The sequence below is a fragment of the Alligator mississippiensis genome, chromosome 1 (assembly GCF_030867095.1).
Source record: "Alligator mississippiensis isolate rAllMis1 chromosome 1, rAllMis1, whole genome shotgun sequence".
NCBI classification, from domain to species: Eukaryota; Metazoa; Chordata; order Crocodylia; family Alligatoridae; genus Alligator; species Alligator mississippiensis.
The window spans coordinates 252,703,313-252,719,231 of record NC_081824.1 but is presented as its reverse complement, the minus strand read 5'-3'; the positions used below and the strand labels follow the sequence as shown (position 1 = coordinate 252,719,231).

At 47.5% G+C, this 15,919-nt stretch overlaps 1 protein-coding gene across 7 annotated transcripts; it reads right to left on the bottom strand.

Annotated features, from left to right (window-relative positions):
• Positions 1-624: 624 nt before the first annotated feature.
• On the bottom strand, positions 625-15,827 carry LOC132247697 (syncytin-A-like). Of its 7 annotated transcripts, none has more exons than XM_059720491.1 (4): positions 15,553-15,827; positions 14,394-14,464; positions 8,974-9,115; positions 625-3,244 (listed from the first exon to the last, which is right to left on the bottom strand). In XM_059720491.1, the coding sequence occupies exon 4, from the start codon at positions 2,618-2,620 to the stop codon at positions 1,136-1,138; it is 1,485 nt and encodes a 494-aa protein (XP_059576474.1). In that variant the 5' UTR covers positions 2,621-3,244; positions 8,974-9,115; positions 14,394-14,464; positions 15,553-15,827; the 3' UTR covers positions 625-1,135. The 7 variants fall into 7 exon arrangements, with proteins under 7 accessions (XP_059576474.1, XP_059576473.1, XP_059576478.1 ...); XM_059720490.1 differs by having other exon boundaries at positions 625-3,228; XM_059720495.1 differs by having other exon boundaries at positions 625-3,228; positions 15,571-15,827.
• Between the last annotated feature and the right edge of the window lie 92 nt (positions 15,828-15,919).

Genomic DNA, 15,919 nt, shown 5'->3' with positions numbered 1-15,919 from the left:
AAATAAAAGAGCAACAAAAAGTTAAACCAGGAAAATAAGAGCAGTGTGGGGCTCCAGTAGTTGCATCAATAGCCTGCAAGAAAAAATGTATTTGATAGGTGAGAAACCATTTGCAATCTTCTGTTACCTGTAGGTAGATTAACAGAGTCATAACATATGCTTTGCATGTGCAACAGGGGCCCAAAAGGAACTAAAGGAATGAACACCATTCGCATCAATGTTTTTTGGAAGGTAAGATTACTTTTGCTCTGGCTGCACTAGCTCTGGATTTTGAGGAAGAGATTCTTTTCCATTTATCTGACAGCTCTTTAGAGAGCTGGCTGAGGCCTATGGCAGCCTGTTTGCCAAACATTAACAACAAATACCTTGGCAGCAGCCATGGTAGCACTGGAGCATTATAACTGAGTTATAATGTCCTTCTAAATACAATCCTACTGTTTCTTGGCATGCTATACTGGAATGTGCATGTTACACTTTGGGCCAGTGGGGTAGCTATCCACACAATGGTCCTTTGGCTGCCAGAACTTGCCATTTAGACTGTCAGCTGCAGATAGTTCATAGAATTGAGATAAAATTACTTGCATCTTACTTTTGTCGTGGAAACACACACAGAGTACTTTTGGGTCAGGTCAGCAGAAGCTTTTATTCAAAAGAAACTACAGCTGTAGGGGGAGTTCCAAAGTGACATGGATTTCCCAAGCACTTGGAAGGGGTCCCCCCCCAAGAGCAAAATCAGGAGGCTTATATACTTTTTAACAGTCGCTTACAACTCACGTGATCATATAGTGAAATTAGCATGAAAAACGGCTATAATATTACTTCATTATTTCTTTGCTGTTATCAGGATGGGAATTATGGGGGAGATAGGGTTAGTTCACAAACCTCCTTCTTGCACCTGGAAATCTACTTTGTACATACTTTTTTTTTTCTACCTTCAAGGCCGCGGTGAGCGAAGCATTTGCAGAAGAGTTACAAAGAACAAACACTTGCCCTTATCTGTTCTACTGTACCGAGCCAGCAATTCTACACAAAGCGGTTATGTCATCTTATAACTAAAATAATCAAAGTTTAAGGCATATATTTTTTCTGATTCCACAGCCCCCCCCCTTTGAGACTATTTAGTCTCACTTTAGCCTTAAATTTCCATTCTCATGAGCCCCTCTATTTCATCATGCAGCCTTTCATGTTTTCTTTCAATCTGCTCACACTTTTGTAACACCATTATTCTAGACTCTGCTGTGGGTTTTCTTGCCTTGCTAAAGCTTCCCCTGCTGGCTTTCACGCAGCAGAGGATCAGTTGTATTAAGACATAGAACATTATCAGAACTATCAAGACAAACAATATTCCATACAGGATTTTCTTGCCAAGGGCCCCGAAATCTGGGAGCCAGGAGGTTAGCCAAGACCACATTTCTTCTAGACCCCAGTCAGTATTTTCTGAGGCCGCTTGATGTAGGACCCTTAACTGATTTCGGATTTTGCGAATGTTAGTTTCGATTCGCATGTCCTGATTGACATAGACACAACAGGTGGAGTTTACTAAGGCACATACTCCTCCCTGGGATACCAATAGGTAATCTAGGGCTATGCGGTGTTGTATAGTTACTTGTGAGATCTGGGAGATCTCTTTTTGCAGAGCCTGAATTGCATCCGCAGTGGCATTTCCCATAGCTTCCATTGTGGCTGAAATGTTAATTATGGCTAGTTCCAATTCTCTTACTCCAAGCCACGGTATGAAGGTTCTCACAAATCGATGGAACCCTGTGTTTCTGGTAGCTAAGGGGTTAACCGCCCTTTTCATGTGATGGTTGAAATTTTTTACTTGTTCCAGATATATTGCACTATGCATTTCGAAACCAGGGATAACACGTCCAAGAGTGCATGCCCCCACCCAATTCCAGGGCAAGATTTTATGAGCCCTGTTTCCGCAGAGCCAGTATAGGCCTGGGGCAGAAAAGGTACTCAAATCTCGACAGTTGTTGTGCCCTATCCGGCACTTTCGATTGATATGCATCGTATAGGACGGTCCACGTTCAGCTGTTATCCTGCTGGACCGAGATATATTACAAGAAGTAAAATTGGAGTGAATGTAAAATTCTGATCTGTTTGCAATGAGAGCAACATGAGGTTCCTTAGAAAAGTTGTAGACCATGAATCCTGTACAATTGAGAGAGGGTACGTTACCCAACAGGATTCCACTGGTGCTACTAGGGCTATAATCTAGAGTAGTTAGGCAATGAGGGTAGTGTCCTACAGGTGTGGCTTTATTATAAGCTCTGGTGTTGTTGGATCTGTAACAGAAAGGCGCCTCTACTCTTGGGGAGATTATCCAGTTAGCAGGGGCGGCCCTCCATTCTTTAGGAGCGGACCGATGGGCAGCTAACGAGTAGTGTCTAACGAAGCCGCCGTTTATTGTTCCCCATTGCTGGAGGGATATTGGTACTCCGATCATTGGGATTCCTTGGTGTAGGTGTGCTGGGCTGTGAGAGCATATCCAGCAGTCACTTTTATTTCCAGCTTGAGCCACCGCATGGGAGATCTGCAAATACAAATTTTTCTCCCACCCCCCTTGGGTGATACTGAGATACCCAAGTGTGATATATAAGGATATCAGTGCCATTTTTAGATACAGGAGGGACAAAGAATCTTAACAACAAACATAACCAGCACCAGTAAGAAAAAGAACACTACCAGCCAAACCCAGGATGGCAGCCAAAGTCTTTCTTCGTCCTCTGGGCTCAAGTTACCTAAAGGACTGATAATGTCGGCTCTTGGTCTTGATCGAGGTGGTGATCTTCCGAATGGGAGCATTCACTTTCTTCGAGGCCGAAGATGATATCTTCGTTCTTCAACTGATGAATCCGGCTGGGCTGAGGTGTTGGGTGCAGGGGAGAGGTTACTAGCACTTGCACCCTGATGCTCCTCACTTGCCTGAGTGAGGTCCTGAGGGTCTTTGTCCTTGGCCTCAGGGAAAGATCCCAACCTTGGTTGGAATACAGCTGCTTCGGGATCCAATGGAGGTGATACCTTCTTGCAGTGCGAGGCGTGAGTCCATGTTTGGTGACCTTGGCAACGAACAGCAGAATTAGTGGTCAGAAGTACCTGGAAAGGTTCTTTCCATCTGGGTTGAAGTGCGTTTTTCCGTTGATAGACCTTTACGTAGATCCAATCCCCTGGTTCGAGGTTGTGACAGGGAACATCCGGTGGTTGAGGTAAGGCTTCTTGGACCTGTGAATGAACAGACCTGGCATACTTCATTAATGCCTTGCAATAATTTAGTACAGTTTCATCAGTTAATTGTAGGTCTGTTTGGTGAGGGGCAACAGGTGGTGTAGCTGGCATCCTCATGGGTCGTGCCATGAGTATTTCATAAGGGGTTAGGCCATGTTTTCTGTTAACAGTGTTTCTAATGTGCATAAGAGCAATGGGCAGTGCATCAGGCCATTTGAGGCCTGTTTCAGCACAAATCTTCGAAATGCGCGTTTTTAAATCAGAGTTTTTACGTTCTACAGCACCACTTGACTGTGGATGATAACTACAGTGTAGGGGTTGCTGTATGTTGAGTGCTTGGCAGATGTTTTTTACTATCTGTCCTGTGAAATGGGTGCCACGGTCACTATCTATTGTGAGAGGCAATCCAAATCTAGGGATGAATTCTTTGAGCAATTTCTTTGCTACAGTGATGGAATCAGCACGTACGCATGGGTAGGCTTCCACCCATCCAGAGAACACATCAATAATAACAAGAATGTATTCATAAGAACAGCACTTAGGTAGCTGCAAAAAATCAATTTGCAGATTTACAAACGGTCCCCATGGAGGGGGATGGGCTGTGGGTGTCGTTTTTACCCGTTGCCCAATGTTGTGAGCTAAGCAGATGGGACAGGAGCTACAGTACTGTTGTGCCATGGAAGGAAAATTTGGGGCAAACCAATTTCTTTGTACTGTAGCAATCATTCCTCCTTTGCTCGTATGGGCCACAGAGTGGGTTAAACGAGCAAGATGTGGCAAAAGCTCTCTAGGCGCCACCAGGCGGCCGTCCGGGGAGCGCCAGAGAGAGTCGGGGTGCAGTGAACATCCTGCACGCAGCCAGTCATTTATTTCCTTTTTTGGGGCCTGATTTTGAAGAAGGGCCAGACTTGAAAGGCTAGCCAAAGGAGACTGGTCTGCTGAAAAACAAACAAAAACAGAGTTAGGAGCCTGTGGGCCAGAAAGGGCCGCATTTCTGGCAGAACGGTCTGCCAGATCATTTCCTCGTGTGACATCATCAAAGGGTTTCTCATGAGCTTTACATTTGACAATAGCAATAGCAAGAGGCAATTGAACAGCTTCTAAGAGCGCTTTTACATAACAACCATGACTGATTTGGGTCCCTGATGAAGTGAGGAACCCTCTTTGTTTCCAGATTTGTCCAAAATCATGAACAACACCAAAAGCATACTTAGAGTCAGTATAAATGGTTGTGGTTTGATTTTTTGCAAGAATGCAAGCACGTGTTAAAGCAATGAGTTCAGCAACTTGAGCAGAATGAGCTTGGGGTAAAGAATAGGCTTCCAAAACAGCATACTGAGTGCATACTGCATATCCCGCAACTAATTTGCCTGCATCATTTCTAAGACAGGAACCATCAACAAACAAAACAAGGTCAGAGTTCGGGATAGGAATGTCCTTGAGGTCAGTTCGAGGGGTTAACAATTGAGTTGTGATAGACAGGCAATCATGAGGCTCACCATCAGAGGCAATAGGCAGAAGTGATGCAGGATTCAGAATTGAACAGCGATTTAAGGTTACATTTGCAGCTGACAGTAGAAGTTTCTCATATTTAGTAAGACGGGAATTGGAAATGTGCTGAGTTTTGCCCTTGAGCAGAAGGGCCATCACAGCATGTGGAACTGCAACGGTTAAAGAGTGTCCCAAAACTAGAGAATCTGCCTTTTCAACCAACAAGGCAGCAGCTGCAACTGAACGGAGGCAAGGAGGAAGTCCCGCAGCTACGGGATCAAGGGCAGAGCTGTAATATGCAATTGGGCGATGCTTTTCACCATGCAGCTGAGTGAGTACTCCTAAAGCGATTCCTTCCCGTTCATGACAAAACAAGGTAAAGGGTTTCTTATAATTAGGAAGTCCAAGAGCAGGAGCAAGAGTGAGGGCTTGCTTAAGGACCACAAATGCTTGTTCAGCTTCAGGAGTCCAAGGGAGGGGTTCCGGGGTGGTATCATGAGTGAATGCTTGCAAGGGTTTTGCGAAAGCAGCATAACCCAGGATCCACTGTCTACAATAACCCGTTGCACCTAAGAATCCCCTCATCTGTTTTCTAGTCATAGGTTTGGGAATGTTGAGGATAGCTTCAACTCTACTAGGGGAAAGGTGTTGTTCTCCTGCTGAGATATCATGCCCTAAATAATGTACCTTAGACTTGCAGAGCTGCAATTTAGATTTTGAGGCCTTGTGGCCTTTCTGAGCTAAAGCTGTGAGGAGTGTCAAAGTATCTTGCTCACAGGCCTCTAAAGTGGGTGAGGCTAACAATAGATCATCAACGTACTGAACAAGGGTGGACCCCCCTTTGAACGTGATAGGATCCAAATCTTTTTTTAGGATCTGGGAAAACAGGGTTGGGGACTCTGTATATCCCTGAGGGAGTCTTGTCCAGGTATATTGAAATCCCTGATAAGTAAATGCAAACAGATACTGGCTATCCTTATGAACGGGGATAGAGAAAAAAGCAGAACAAAGATCCACTACTGTGAAATATGTAGCATCTGAAGGGATACAGGAAAGAATAGTGGCAGGGTTAGGGACCACGGGGAAAGCGGGTAACACAGCGGCATTTACAGCTCGAAGATCTTGCACAAAGCGATACGTATCTTTACCAGGTTTTTTGACAGGTAGGATAGGTGTGTTGCAAGGCGAGCGTATTGGGACAATAATCCCTTGCTCAAGGAGTGAGGAAACGACAGGCTTGATCCCTTCCTCAGCTTCCTTTGAGATGGGGTACTGTGGGACACGAGGAAGTGGCTTGGCAGGGTTCAGGATGATACGCACTGGTTCAGCACTCAGCATGTGCCCCACTTCATTCGCATGGGTGGACCACAGCTGTGGAGGTACTCGTGCCAACAGTTCCTCTTGCAAGTAGGAAGTGTCAGGATCAGAGTACTCCTGGGTTAGCAAAGCCACAAGCTTGGTTTCCCTATGTTCCGGTACCTCAAGGTAAACACCATCTGGGCTACAATAAATCACGCATCCCAGTTTACACAGCAAGTCCTTACTAAGAAGGTTGACAGGTGCACAGGGGCTAAGAAGAAAGGCATGATTTTCAGACAAAGGGCCAATAGAGATGGAGACAGGTTCAGAGACGGGATGTGGGATAGGTTGTCCGCCTATACCGACAGCATTTACAGTTTCAGGAGAATAAGGTAGAAAAGGAAACTCAGCAGCCTTTAGCGTGGAGCGGGACGCTCTGGTGTTGACAAGACAGGAGACAGGTTTACCAGAAATAAGGCATTCAACAAACGGACCAGATTGGTCAGTAGCAAGCAAAGGAGCAATGATGTCACTGTCCCTCAGGCTGTCCTATTCAACACTGGGAAAATTGACAGGAAGTGGAGGTGGGGGCTGGGGTCTGGGTCCTTGGCCGGGGCGGTTGGGGCATTCTGATTTCCAATGTCCTTCTTGCTTGCAATAATGACATTGGTTCCCATAGCCTGGGTTTTGTGGGCTCAAGGATCTATCTCTTCCCCTGAATCTACCCGGGCCTCCCCTTCCCCGTCCTCGTCCCCTTCCTCTACCTGGACCCTGCAACTGAGAAATCTGTAAGGCCATTAACTTAAACTCGGCACTGTCTTTAGACCGTTCCAATTTGTTATGAAAATGGTTAGCCGCAGCAAGGACTTCGGTCAAATCTTTAGTTTTCCAGCCAATAATTACTGTTTGAATTTTCTCAGCAATTTTAGGGTTAAGTCCCTGGACGAATGCTGCCACTATTGCTTGTTTAGCATTTCCGACTGGGTTATCCATTCCTGAGTATCGTTCAAATGCCTGTTTGAGGCGTTCTAAATAGTCACTGGGGTGTTTTTGTTTTGTTTACAGGTATTTATTTTGGTCCAGTCTGCCTTTTTTGGGCAAATTGTGAGAACTGCCTGAACCAAAGCATTTCTCTTGTCAATAAAGTCTTGGCCAATCCCTGGGTTTTGATCTGGCCAAGTACAGGCAGCGTACAGACGTAGCATAGTCTCCTTGGGCAAAATGGATCGCATGAGCTGATTAATGTCAGCCCATGTTGGATTATAACAATTTATAACAGTCTGCAATTCTTCCTGAAATTTTTCTGGGTCTTCCCTGATTTTTGGGAACTTCTGAGTTAAATTGTAGAGATCACCTGGAGTCCAGGGTGCGTGCACAGTTACTATATTTTGTCCATCGGTGCCAATGCCTGGCATTTGTCTTAGGGGGTAAACTTGTGCAGTTTGGGATCTCAGATTGATGGGAGAACTTTCCATGCCTATTCCCATTCTTCTAAATACACCTGTGGTGGGTTGTGACCCAGGAGTAAATTGCCACACTGGTGATGATTGAGTGGCAGATATGGTGGATGAGTCCAGACTATTAAGCTCCGTGGATGGATTTACTGAAGGAGCTTCAGCTAATGGGTCACTAGCCTGGGCTGCAGCCTGATGTTGAACCGGTTGTTGCTGATGTGGGAGTCCCAGGAGAGCGGGGTTCGAACAAAGGTCAAGGATATCCTCTGCTGGCTCCGGTGGTGGGGGCGCCCCGGGCAATGCTGGATACATTGGAGCGGTGGCCAGCGTGTAATTTGGGGGAGCAGCCAATTTCTCCCGAACAGCTTTTAACTGCTGTTTTAATTTTTCTTGAGAGTCTTTTAGGCTCCTAGTTTGAGATTCTGTCCGCCTTTTGGACATTTCATCATACCAATAAAAGAACGCGTCCCACTGGTTTTGTGGTGTTTTGGATCCACGGGACTCTAACGCCCCTCTCAAGTGCACTATTTTATCCTGATCAAATGTTCCTTCCTGTGGAAAATGTTTCACAGGATCATCCCTAGTATACCAGTTCCACTTATCCAGGTACTTGCAAGTCTCGGGAGAATAGTGTGTGTACATAAAGTACGCCGGAGTCCCCTTAGGGGGGACAGGAACCTGTTTAGACTGACTTGTTCCCATTTTCAGTCACACAGGGAGACGTAGGAGAGGCTTATTTAGGATGTCCGGGCCGCTCAGTGCCTTGCCCCGCAGTTTTTCACTGCCCAGACAAAAGGCTTCTGACCCGACACCGGCTCATAAAATGGAAATGGGGAGGGAAACACTAGAGGGATCCTTTCACTCCTGCTTTCGGCAGAAGCTACTGGGACGAGGGGTTTGGAAAAGACAAAATCACTCAGACGCCCTGTCCACTGGGTCACGAGGTTCCAGTTGGGTCCCCTTGCTTTCAAAACTGCCCTGTCAGGCAGAATTGGGGCGGCTGAACCCAACCGTAGTCTCAGTCCTGGTCAGTGGCTCATATTTCTAAATACACACACACATTCATTCAATAAGCCCTGTCCACTGGGTCACGAGGTTCCAGTTGGGCCCCCTTGCTTTCAAAACTGCCCTGTCAGGCAGAATTCGGGCGGCTGAGCCCAACCGTAGTCTCAGTCCTGGTCAGTGGCTCATATTTCTAAATACACATACACATGCACATTTATTCAGTCAGCCAGACCTCCTACCCCACACCGCCTTAGTTAATTAACTACAAGCCCGATGTGCTGTTGGATGAAGGTGCCTCAAACAGTTTCTCCCTAAAACGTACGTTACCAGACACAAAATGGGATCCTTTACCAGACAGAAAATTTTAGCCGGCAGTAAGGTTCAGACTGACCTGTTTTAACAAGGTTCAGATCCAGTTACCATGGCCAAGTTGGGAGCCTACAGGCAGTCCTCCTCCAAAACCCCAATAGAGATTTTGAATTAGGTCTCTTACCTCTCAAGTTTGGCGCCTCAGGGTTCGGGGGGGGGGTAGCCTGCGGTCCTCCTTCCTCAGCCTGTGTTCTGGATCCGAGTCACGGCACCAGGAATTGTCGTGGAAACACACACAGAGTACTTTTGGGTCAGGTCAGCAGAAGCTTTTATTCAAAAGAAACTACAGCTGTAGGGGGAGTTCCAAAGTGACATGGATTTCCCAAGCACTTGGAAGGGGTCCCCCCCCAAGAGCAAAATCAGGAGGCTTATATACTTTTTAACAGTCGCTTACAACTCACGTGATCATATAGTGAAATTAGCATGAAAAGCGGCTATAATATTACTTCATTATTTCTTTGCTGTTATCAGGATGGGAATTATGGGGGAGATAGGGTTAGTTCACAAACCTCCTTCTTGCACCTGGAAATCTACTTTGTACATACTTTTTTTTTTTCTACCTTCAAGGCCGCGGTGAGCAAAGCATTTGCAGAAGAGTTACAAAGAACAAACACTTGCCCTTATCTGTTCTACTGTACCGAGCCAGCAATTCTACACAAAGAGGTTATGTCATCTTATAACTAAAATAATCAAAGTTTAAGGCATATATTTTTTCTGATTCCACACTTTGCTTATATTTTTCTTAATTTTTTTAGTAGGCTATGGAACCTGCTGTTAATACAAACACTGTTTTTGCAGCATTGATGTATTATGAGAGGCTTGTTTTCCGAACAACTGAAGTTATCTTCCCAAACACACAGGGACTTGTTGCTCTGAGATCCAAAGATGGAACAACACTCGTTTTAAAGATGGTTCCATCATAAAGATGCTGTGGAAGAAGAACTTTCAAGAGCTCCTGAATAGAGTTATTACTGTTGAAGATGATACCACTGAAGCCCATTAAGGACTATCTTGAAGATCAACCAACTTATCAAGAGGCCTTGTCTATGAATCTTTGATTAGGGCTGGAAGGGACCTTGGAAGATCAAGTCCAGCCCCCCTACCCCAGTGGCAGGAAGCCAGCAGGGATCATAGGATCCCAGCAAGATAAACATCCAATTGTCTCTTGAAGGCATTCAAAGCGGGTCCTTGAACCACCTCTGGCAGCAGTTTACTCCAAACCTTGGGGGCTCAGACAGTAAAGAAGTTCTTCCTTACGTCCTGCCTGAAATGATCATGGAGGAGTTTGTGACTGTTCAACCTTGTCATCCCTTGGGGAGCTGTGGTGAACAGACATTCCCCCAGATCCTGGTGAGCGCCCCTGATAAACTTAAAGGTAGCCACCAGGACCCCCCTGAGCCTGTGTTTTTCCAGGCTGAAGAGTCCCATGGCTCTCAGACTCTCATCATAAGGTCTGTTTTCCTGACCTCTGATCATGTGCGTGGCTCTCCTCTGAACCCTCTCAAGCTTCTCCACGTCCTTTTTGAAGTGTGGAGCCCAAAACTGGATGCAGTACTCCAGCTGCGGCCTCACCAAGGCCGAGTACAACAGGAGAATGACGTCCTGGGATTTGCTTGAGAAGCATCTATGGATGCAAGCCAGCATTTTGCTCACGTTACTAGCTGCAGCATCACATTGCAGGCTCATATTCATCTTGTGGTCAATCACGACCCCCAAGTTCCTTTTGTCAGAAGTGCTGGCCAGTGTAGCGCTGCTGAGCCTATAAGCATGCTGCAGGTTTTTCCTCCCAAGATGGAGAACCTTGCATTTTTTGGTGTTAAACACCATCAGGTTCTCATCCACCAATTTTCTGAGCCTGTCAAGGTCTGCCTGGATCACCCTCTTGTCCTCAGGTGTGAGTGCTTTACCCCAGAGTTTGGTGCTGTCAGCGAACTTGGCCAGTCTGCTTCTGACTCCAATGTCTACAACATTAATGAAAATGTTAAATAGTATAGACCCTAGGACAGAGGCTTGAGGGACCCCACTGGTCACAGCGCACCACAATTGACTTCTGTCAACCAACACCCTCTGGGTCTGACCACGGAGCCAATTCCCCAGCCAGCGGATTGTGGTGGGGTCAAGGCCGGAGTTAGCCAGTTTTGCCAAGAGGTGATCATGGGATACCAGATCGAAAGCTTTTTTAACATCAAGATATATGACATCAATCTCTTCTCCCTTGTCCAGGTGATAGGTCACCTGGTCATAAAAGTAAATGAGATTGGTCAAGCAAGACCTACCTGCAACAAACCCGTGCTAGCTATCCCTCAGGATGTTGCCATCAGCCAGTCTGTTAAGAATGGCCTCTTTAATAATCTTTTCTAGGATCTTCCCCGGGATGGAGGTCAGGCTGATGGCCCTGTAGTTTGCTGGATCCACTTTCCTCCCTTTCTTGAAGATAGGCAACACATTGGCCTTCTTCCAATCTTCGGGCACTTCACCAGAGCACCAGGAGTTCTCTAAGATCCATGTCAGGGGCCAAGCTATGATGCTTGCCAGCTCCTTGAGTACCCTGGGGTGTAGACTATCAGGGCTGGCTGACTTGAAGGTATTCAGCCTCTCAAGGTGTTCCTTCACGAGGTCAGCATTGATGGAGGGTAAGGAATCTCCCTCACCTGGGCATCCCTGACCCACAGTGGGCAGGGGCATCCCATGGGATTGGTGAAAAAGATGCAAAGTACCCATTTAGCAAGTTGACTTTTTCCTGGGCATTGGTTGTCAGTTGTCCCATCTGGTTTAGCAGGGGTCCAATGTTTCATAGTAGCTAGGGTCAGGAGGGACCTGAACAGATCATCTAACCTGACCCCCTGCCACAGGCAGGAATGAATGCTGGGTTCACAAGACCCCAGACAGGTGATCATCCAACCTCCTCTTGAATTTGCCCAAGGTAGGGGCGAGGACCACTTCCCTGGGAAGTTGGTTCCAGATTGCGGCCACCCTAACTGTAAAATATTGCCTTCTGATCTCTAACCTAAACCTGTTCTCCATCAGCTTATTACCACTATTCCTTGTTACCCCAGGTGGTGCTGGGGAGAAAAGGGCTCTGCCTATTTGCTGTTGATCTCCCGTGATGAGCTTGTAGGCAGCCACCAGGTCCCCCCTCAGCCTCCTCTTGCTGAATAGGTTCAGGTCCCTCAGTTTCTCCTTGTAGGGCCTGTCCTGCTGCCCTCTCACCAAGTGGGTGGCCCTCCTCTGAACCCTCTCCAGGCTGGCCACATCCCTTTTGAAGTGCGGTGCCCAATACTGGACGCAGTACTCCAACTGCGGCCTGACCAAAGTTGCATAGAGGGGGAGTATCACCTCTCTGGACCGGCTTGAGATGCATCTTTGGATGCATGACAAGGTATGGCTGGCCTTGCTGGCTGCGGTCTGGCATTGGCGGCTCATGTTCATCTTGGAGTCAATAATGACTCCAAGATCCCTTTCCGCCTCTGTGCTTTCAAGAAGGGAACTCCCCAGCCTGTATGTATGCTGTGGATTCCTTCTCCCCAGGTACAGCACCCTGCATTTGTCTACGTTGAACCCCATCCTATTCTCATCTGCCCACTTTTGTAGTCTGTCTAAATCTAGTTACAGCCTCTCTCTCCCTTCAAGTGTGTCCACCTCGTCCCACATCTTAGTGTCATCAGCAAACTTGGACAGCGTGCTTTCCACCCCCTCGTCCAAGTCACTGATGAAGATGTTAAACAGTGCGGGCCTGAGAACCAAGCCCTGAGGGACCCCACTGCTTACATCTTGCAAGGTTGAGTACAACCCGTCCACCATTACTCTCTGGGTACACCCCATCAGCCAATTTTTTACCCATCCAACTGTGCAGACATCAATGCCGCAGTCACTTAATTTATTGATGAGGATGGGGTGAGAGACAGTGTCAAAGGCCTTCTTAAAGTCTAGAAAGACTATGTCCACAGCGACACCATCATCCAAGGATTTAGTTACTTGGTCGTAAAAGGCAATCAGGTTGGTCAGGCAGGACCTGCCTTTGGTGAACCCATACTGATTGCCCCGGAGCATGATCTCCCCTGCAGGCCCCCCACAGATGTGCTCCTCGATGATTCTCTCCAAGATCTTCCCCAGCACTGAGGTGAGGCTTGCAGGCCTATAATTACTTGGGTCCTCCTTACTCCCATTCTTAAAAATAGGGACTACATTAGCCAGTTTCCAATCCCCCGGCACCTGGCCAGATGACCACGAATGCTCATACAGCTGGGCCAAGGGCTCCGCGATGACCCCTGCCAGCTCCCTCAACACCCTTGGGTGGAGGGCATCTGGACCTGGAGATTTAAAAATGTCTAGCCCTTCCAGAAGAACCCTAACTACATCTGCACTGACTGAAGGCTTGATAGAGCTATCCCCAAGATTGTCCCTACCTCTGGTAGGTGGGATATCCTGGTCCCTGTTCAGGAAAACAGAGGCAAAGAAACTGTTAAAAATATCAGCTTTCTTGTCTGACGTGGCCACCAGATTACCGTTTGTGTCTTGCAGGGGCCCTACATTGCCTGGTGCCCTCTTTTTGCTCCCAATGTACTTGAAAAAGGACTTTTTGTTGTCCTTGATCCTGGACACTAGCCTGACCTCCATCTCTACCTTGGACTTCCTAATAGCCCTCATACACTCCCAGGCTGAGGAGGAGTACTCCTCCTTGGTGATAGTTCCTCCCTTCCACTGGTTGTACAGCAATGCCTTTTAGTCCTCAGGCATTGCTGAATGTCCTTGCTGAGCCAAGGGGGTTTCTGAGCACTCTTACCCTGCCTGCTTCGCTCAGGAACTGTTATCCTTTGGGCCTGGAGGATCGCCCCCTTAAGATACAAGCATCCCTCGTGGACTCCCATCTCTTCTACCTTCTGGGCCCTTAGTGCCTCCCCCCACTAGTCTCCTAAACTCACTGAAGTTGGCCCTTCTGAAGCCAAGGGCTTTAGCCTTGGTGTGAGCCCTAGACACCCTGTGTTGGATAATGAAATCCAGCAGGTGATGATCGCTGTTGCCCAGGTGGTCAAGGACCTGCAGTCCCCTCACCAGGTCATCCCCCGTGACCAGGACCAGGTCCAGCAAGGCATTACCCCTAGTGGGGCTGTGCACTTCCTGGATAAGGTGAAGGTCCTATAATACAGCCAGGAACCTACACGAGTGGTCAGACCTGGCTGTCTGCTCCTCCCAGCAAATGTCTGGGTAGTTTAGGTCACCCATGACAATAACATCCCTTGACCTAACTGCCTCCATAAGCTGACTGGAGAAGTCCTAGTCTAGCTCTTCCCCCTGCTTGGGTGGTCTATAGTAGACACCCACCGTAAGGTCCCTTTCACCATGCCCCCCTTGTAGTTCGACTCATAGTGTCTCTGCCCAACCCTCTTCTAACCTGAAGCTAATGATGTGAAGTGCTCTTTGACGTAGAACGCAACCCCCCCACCTTTCCTCTCTTCTATATAGGGTGTACTCCCAAATGCCCTACTGGTGAAAGAGCAGCAATGCAGCTTGGAACGGTGATGTGTGTAAATGATGGTGCTGTACCTGTTTGGATGTGGGTCAGAGCCTAGGACTTCAATCCTGGGTCAGATGAGGTGTTTGTCTGGTCTCAGAGCCTGTAAACAGAGACCACAGAATTTTCCTAGCTTCTCTCCAAAACCTATGCTATTGTGGGAATGGTGAAGAGTGAAAGGATAGTGACTCCAAACATGAAGACTATATCAAGTGTCTTGCAAATGCGCAAGGAGAAAAGGAGAACTGTAATCCAAAGAAAGCATGGTTCAGTACTAGAGAGGGATGTGCCCTGGGCATTAGTAAACAAGGTTGTTTTTCCAGTCCTGTCCCTGATTTGCCATGTGACTCTGGAGCAAGTAACTTCACCTCTCTGCATCCCTGTCTTCTTATCATTCCTTTGTCTGACTTGTGCATTTAAAGACTTGGTTGTCTGTGTCAGACTAACATTGCTGTTACAAGATTGAGACTCCCTTCATTTGCAGTGCAAGATTAGGACTCTGGCATGCTGGAAATACAGTGCTCAGGTATAAACCAAGAGGAGGCTGCAAGCAGAAAGTGCAAGCTAGCCACTCACCATGCAGCTTGCTCGTCACATGTGCAAGCGTTGGCCATAGTAAGACAAATAGCAACAGTACTAGCTGTAGTTTATATCCCACACAGTTCCTTAAATACACATCTTTTTTTTTTTTAAACCTTGCAAGAATCTACTGTAAGCCGATGCTAGCATTGGGACTGCAGGATTGGTGCATGAAGATCTGTAGAATTTAGGACCCCCTAACTTAGGGAACAGGAACAGTGAAGAGTGAGAGGACAGTGACCCCAGACATGAAGACCCCTAAACCCACACAGAGGTGAAGTGGATGCCTAGGTGGAGGGGGCTGTATGGGTTTTGGAGCCCACATGTACTCCCCTCTTCCCTTGAGAGGTCTGTAATGGGAGTGGGGGTATAATATACATCAGGGTCCCTCCTCTTTGCCCACATGCTGGGGTCTGGATCAAATTAGTGGTAAGAATGCCCACTCTCTCCAAATCTATTCCAGGAGGTTTCATCACAAGATGTAATGACATGGATGACTTCACATCAGGAAGGTAAATGCATGTTCCCATTTCCTTTTAAAATCCCACTGGCCTACTACATACAGCAAATTCAATGTTTAATATTTATTTTAATGAATGCCCTAGCATTTACCTCCTTAGCAACTCTCACCAGTCTCCTGGAGCTTCATATCTAATTCCTGGAGACTCCAGGGTTGGCAACTCTAATTAGGGGGGTGGCTGCAGGATGAGCTTGGGCTGCGCAGGTGGGTCAGCCAGGTGTAGGAAGGAGGCTGCGAGGCAGGTGGCGAGGCCCCGGGAGCAGGCTGGTAAGGGTGGCTCATCATCATGCAACAGACTCCAGGAGAAGTCCCAGGCCCGGCAAGAGGCAGGCAAGGCGCGTGGGTTAAGGGGCAAAGCTACGTCATGGGGGGCGGGGCTGAGTGCATCGGCACTGTGATGCCGAGGCCTGCGGTGAGGTTGGAAGCTGTGTGGGGCGGTGGAGACCTACATTTCCCGGC

Excerpts from the sequence above, each read along its gene's own strand:
- LOC132247697 (XM_059720491.1), bottom strand. The coding sequence starts at position 2,620 with ATGGCACTGATATCCTTATATATCACACTTGGGTATCTCAGTATCACC.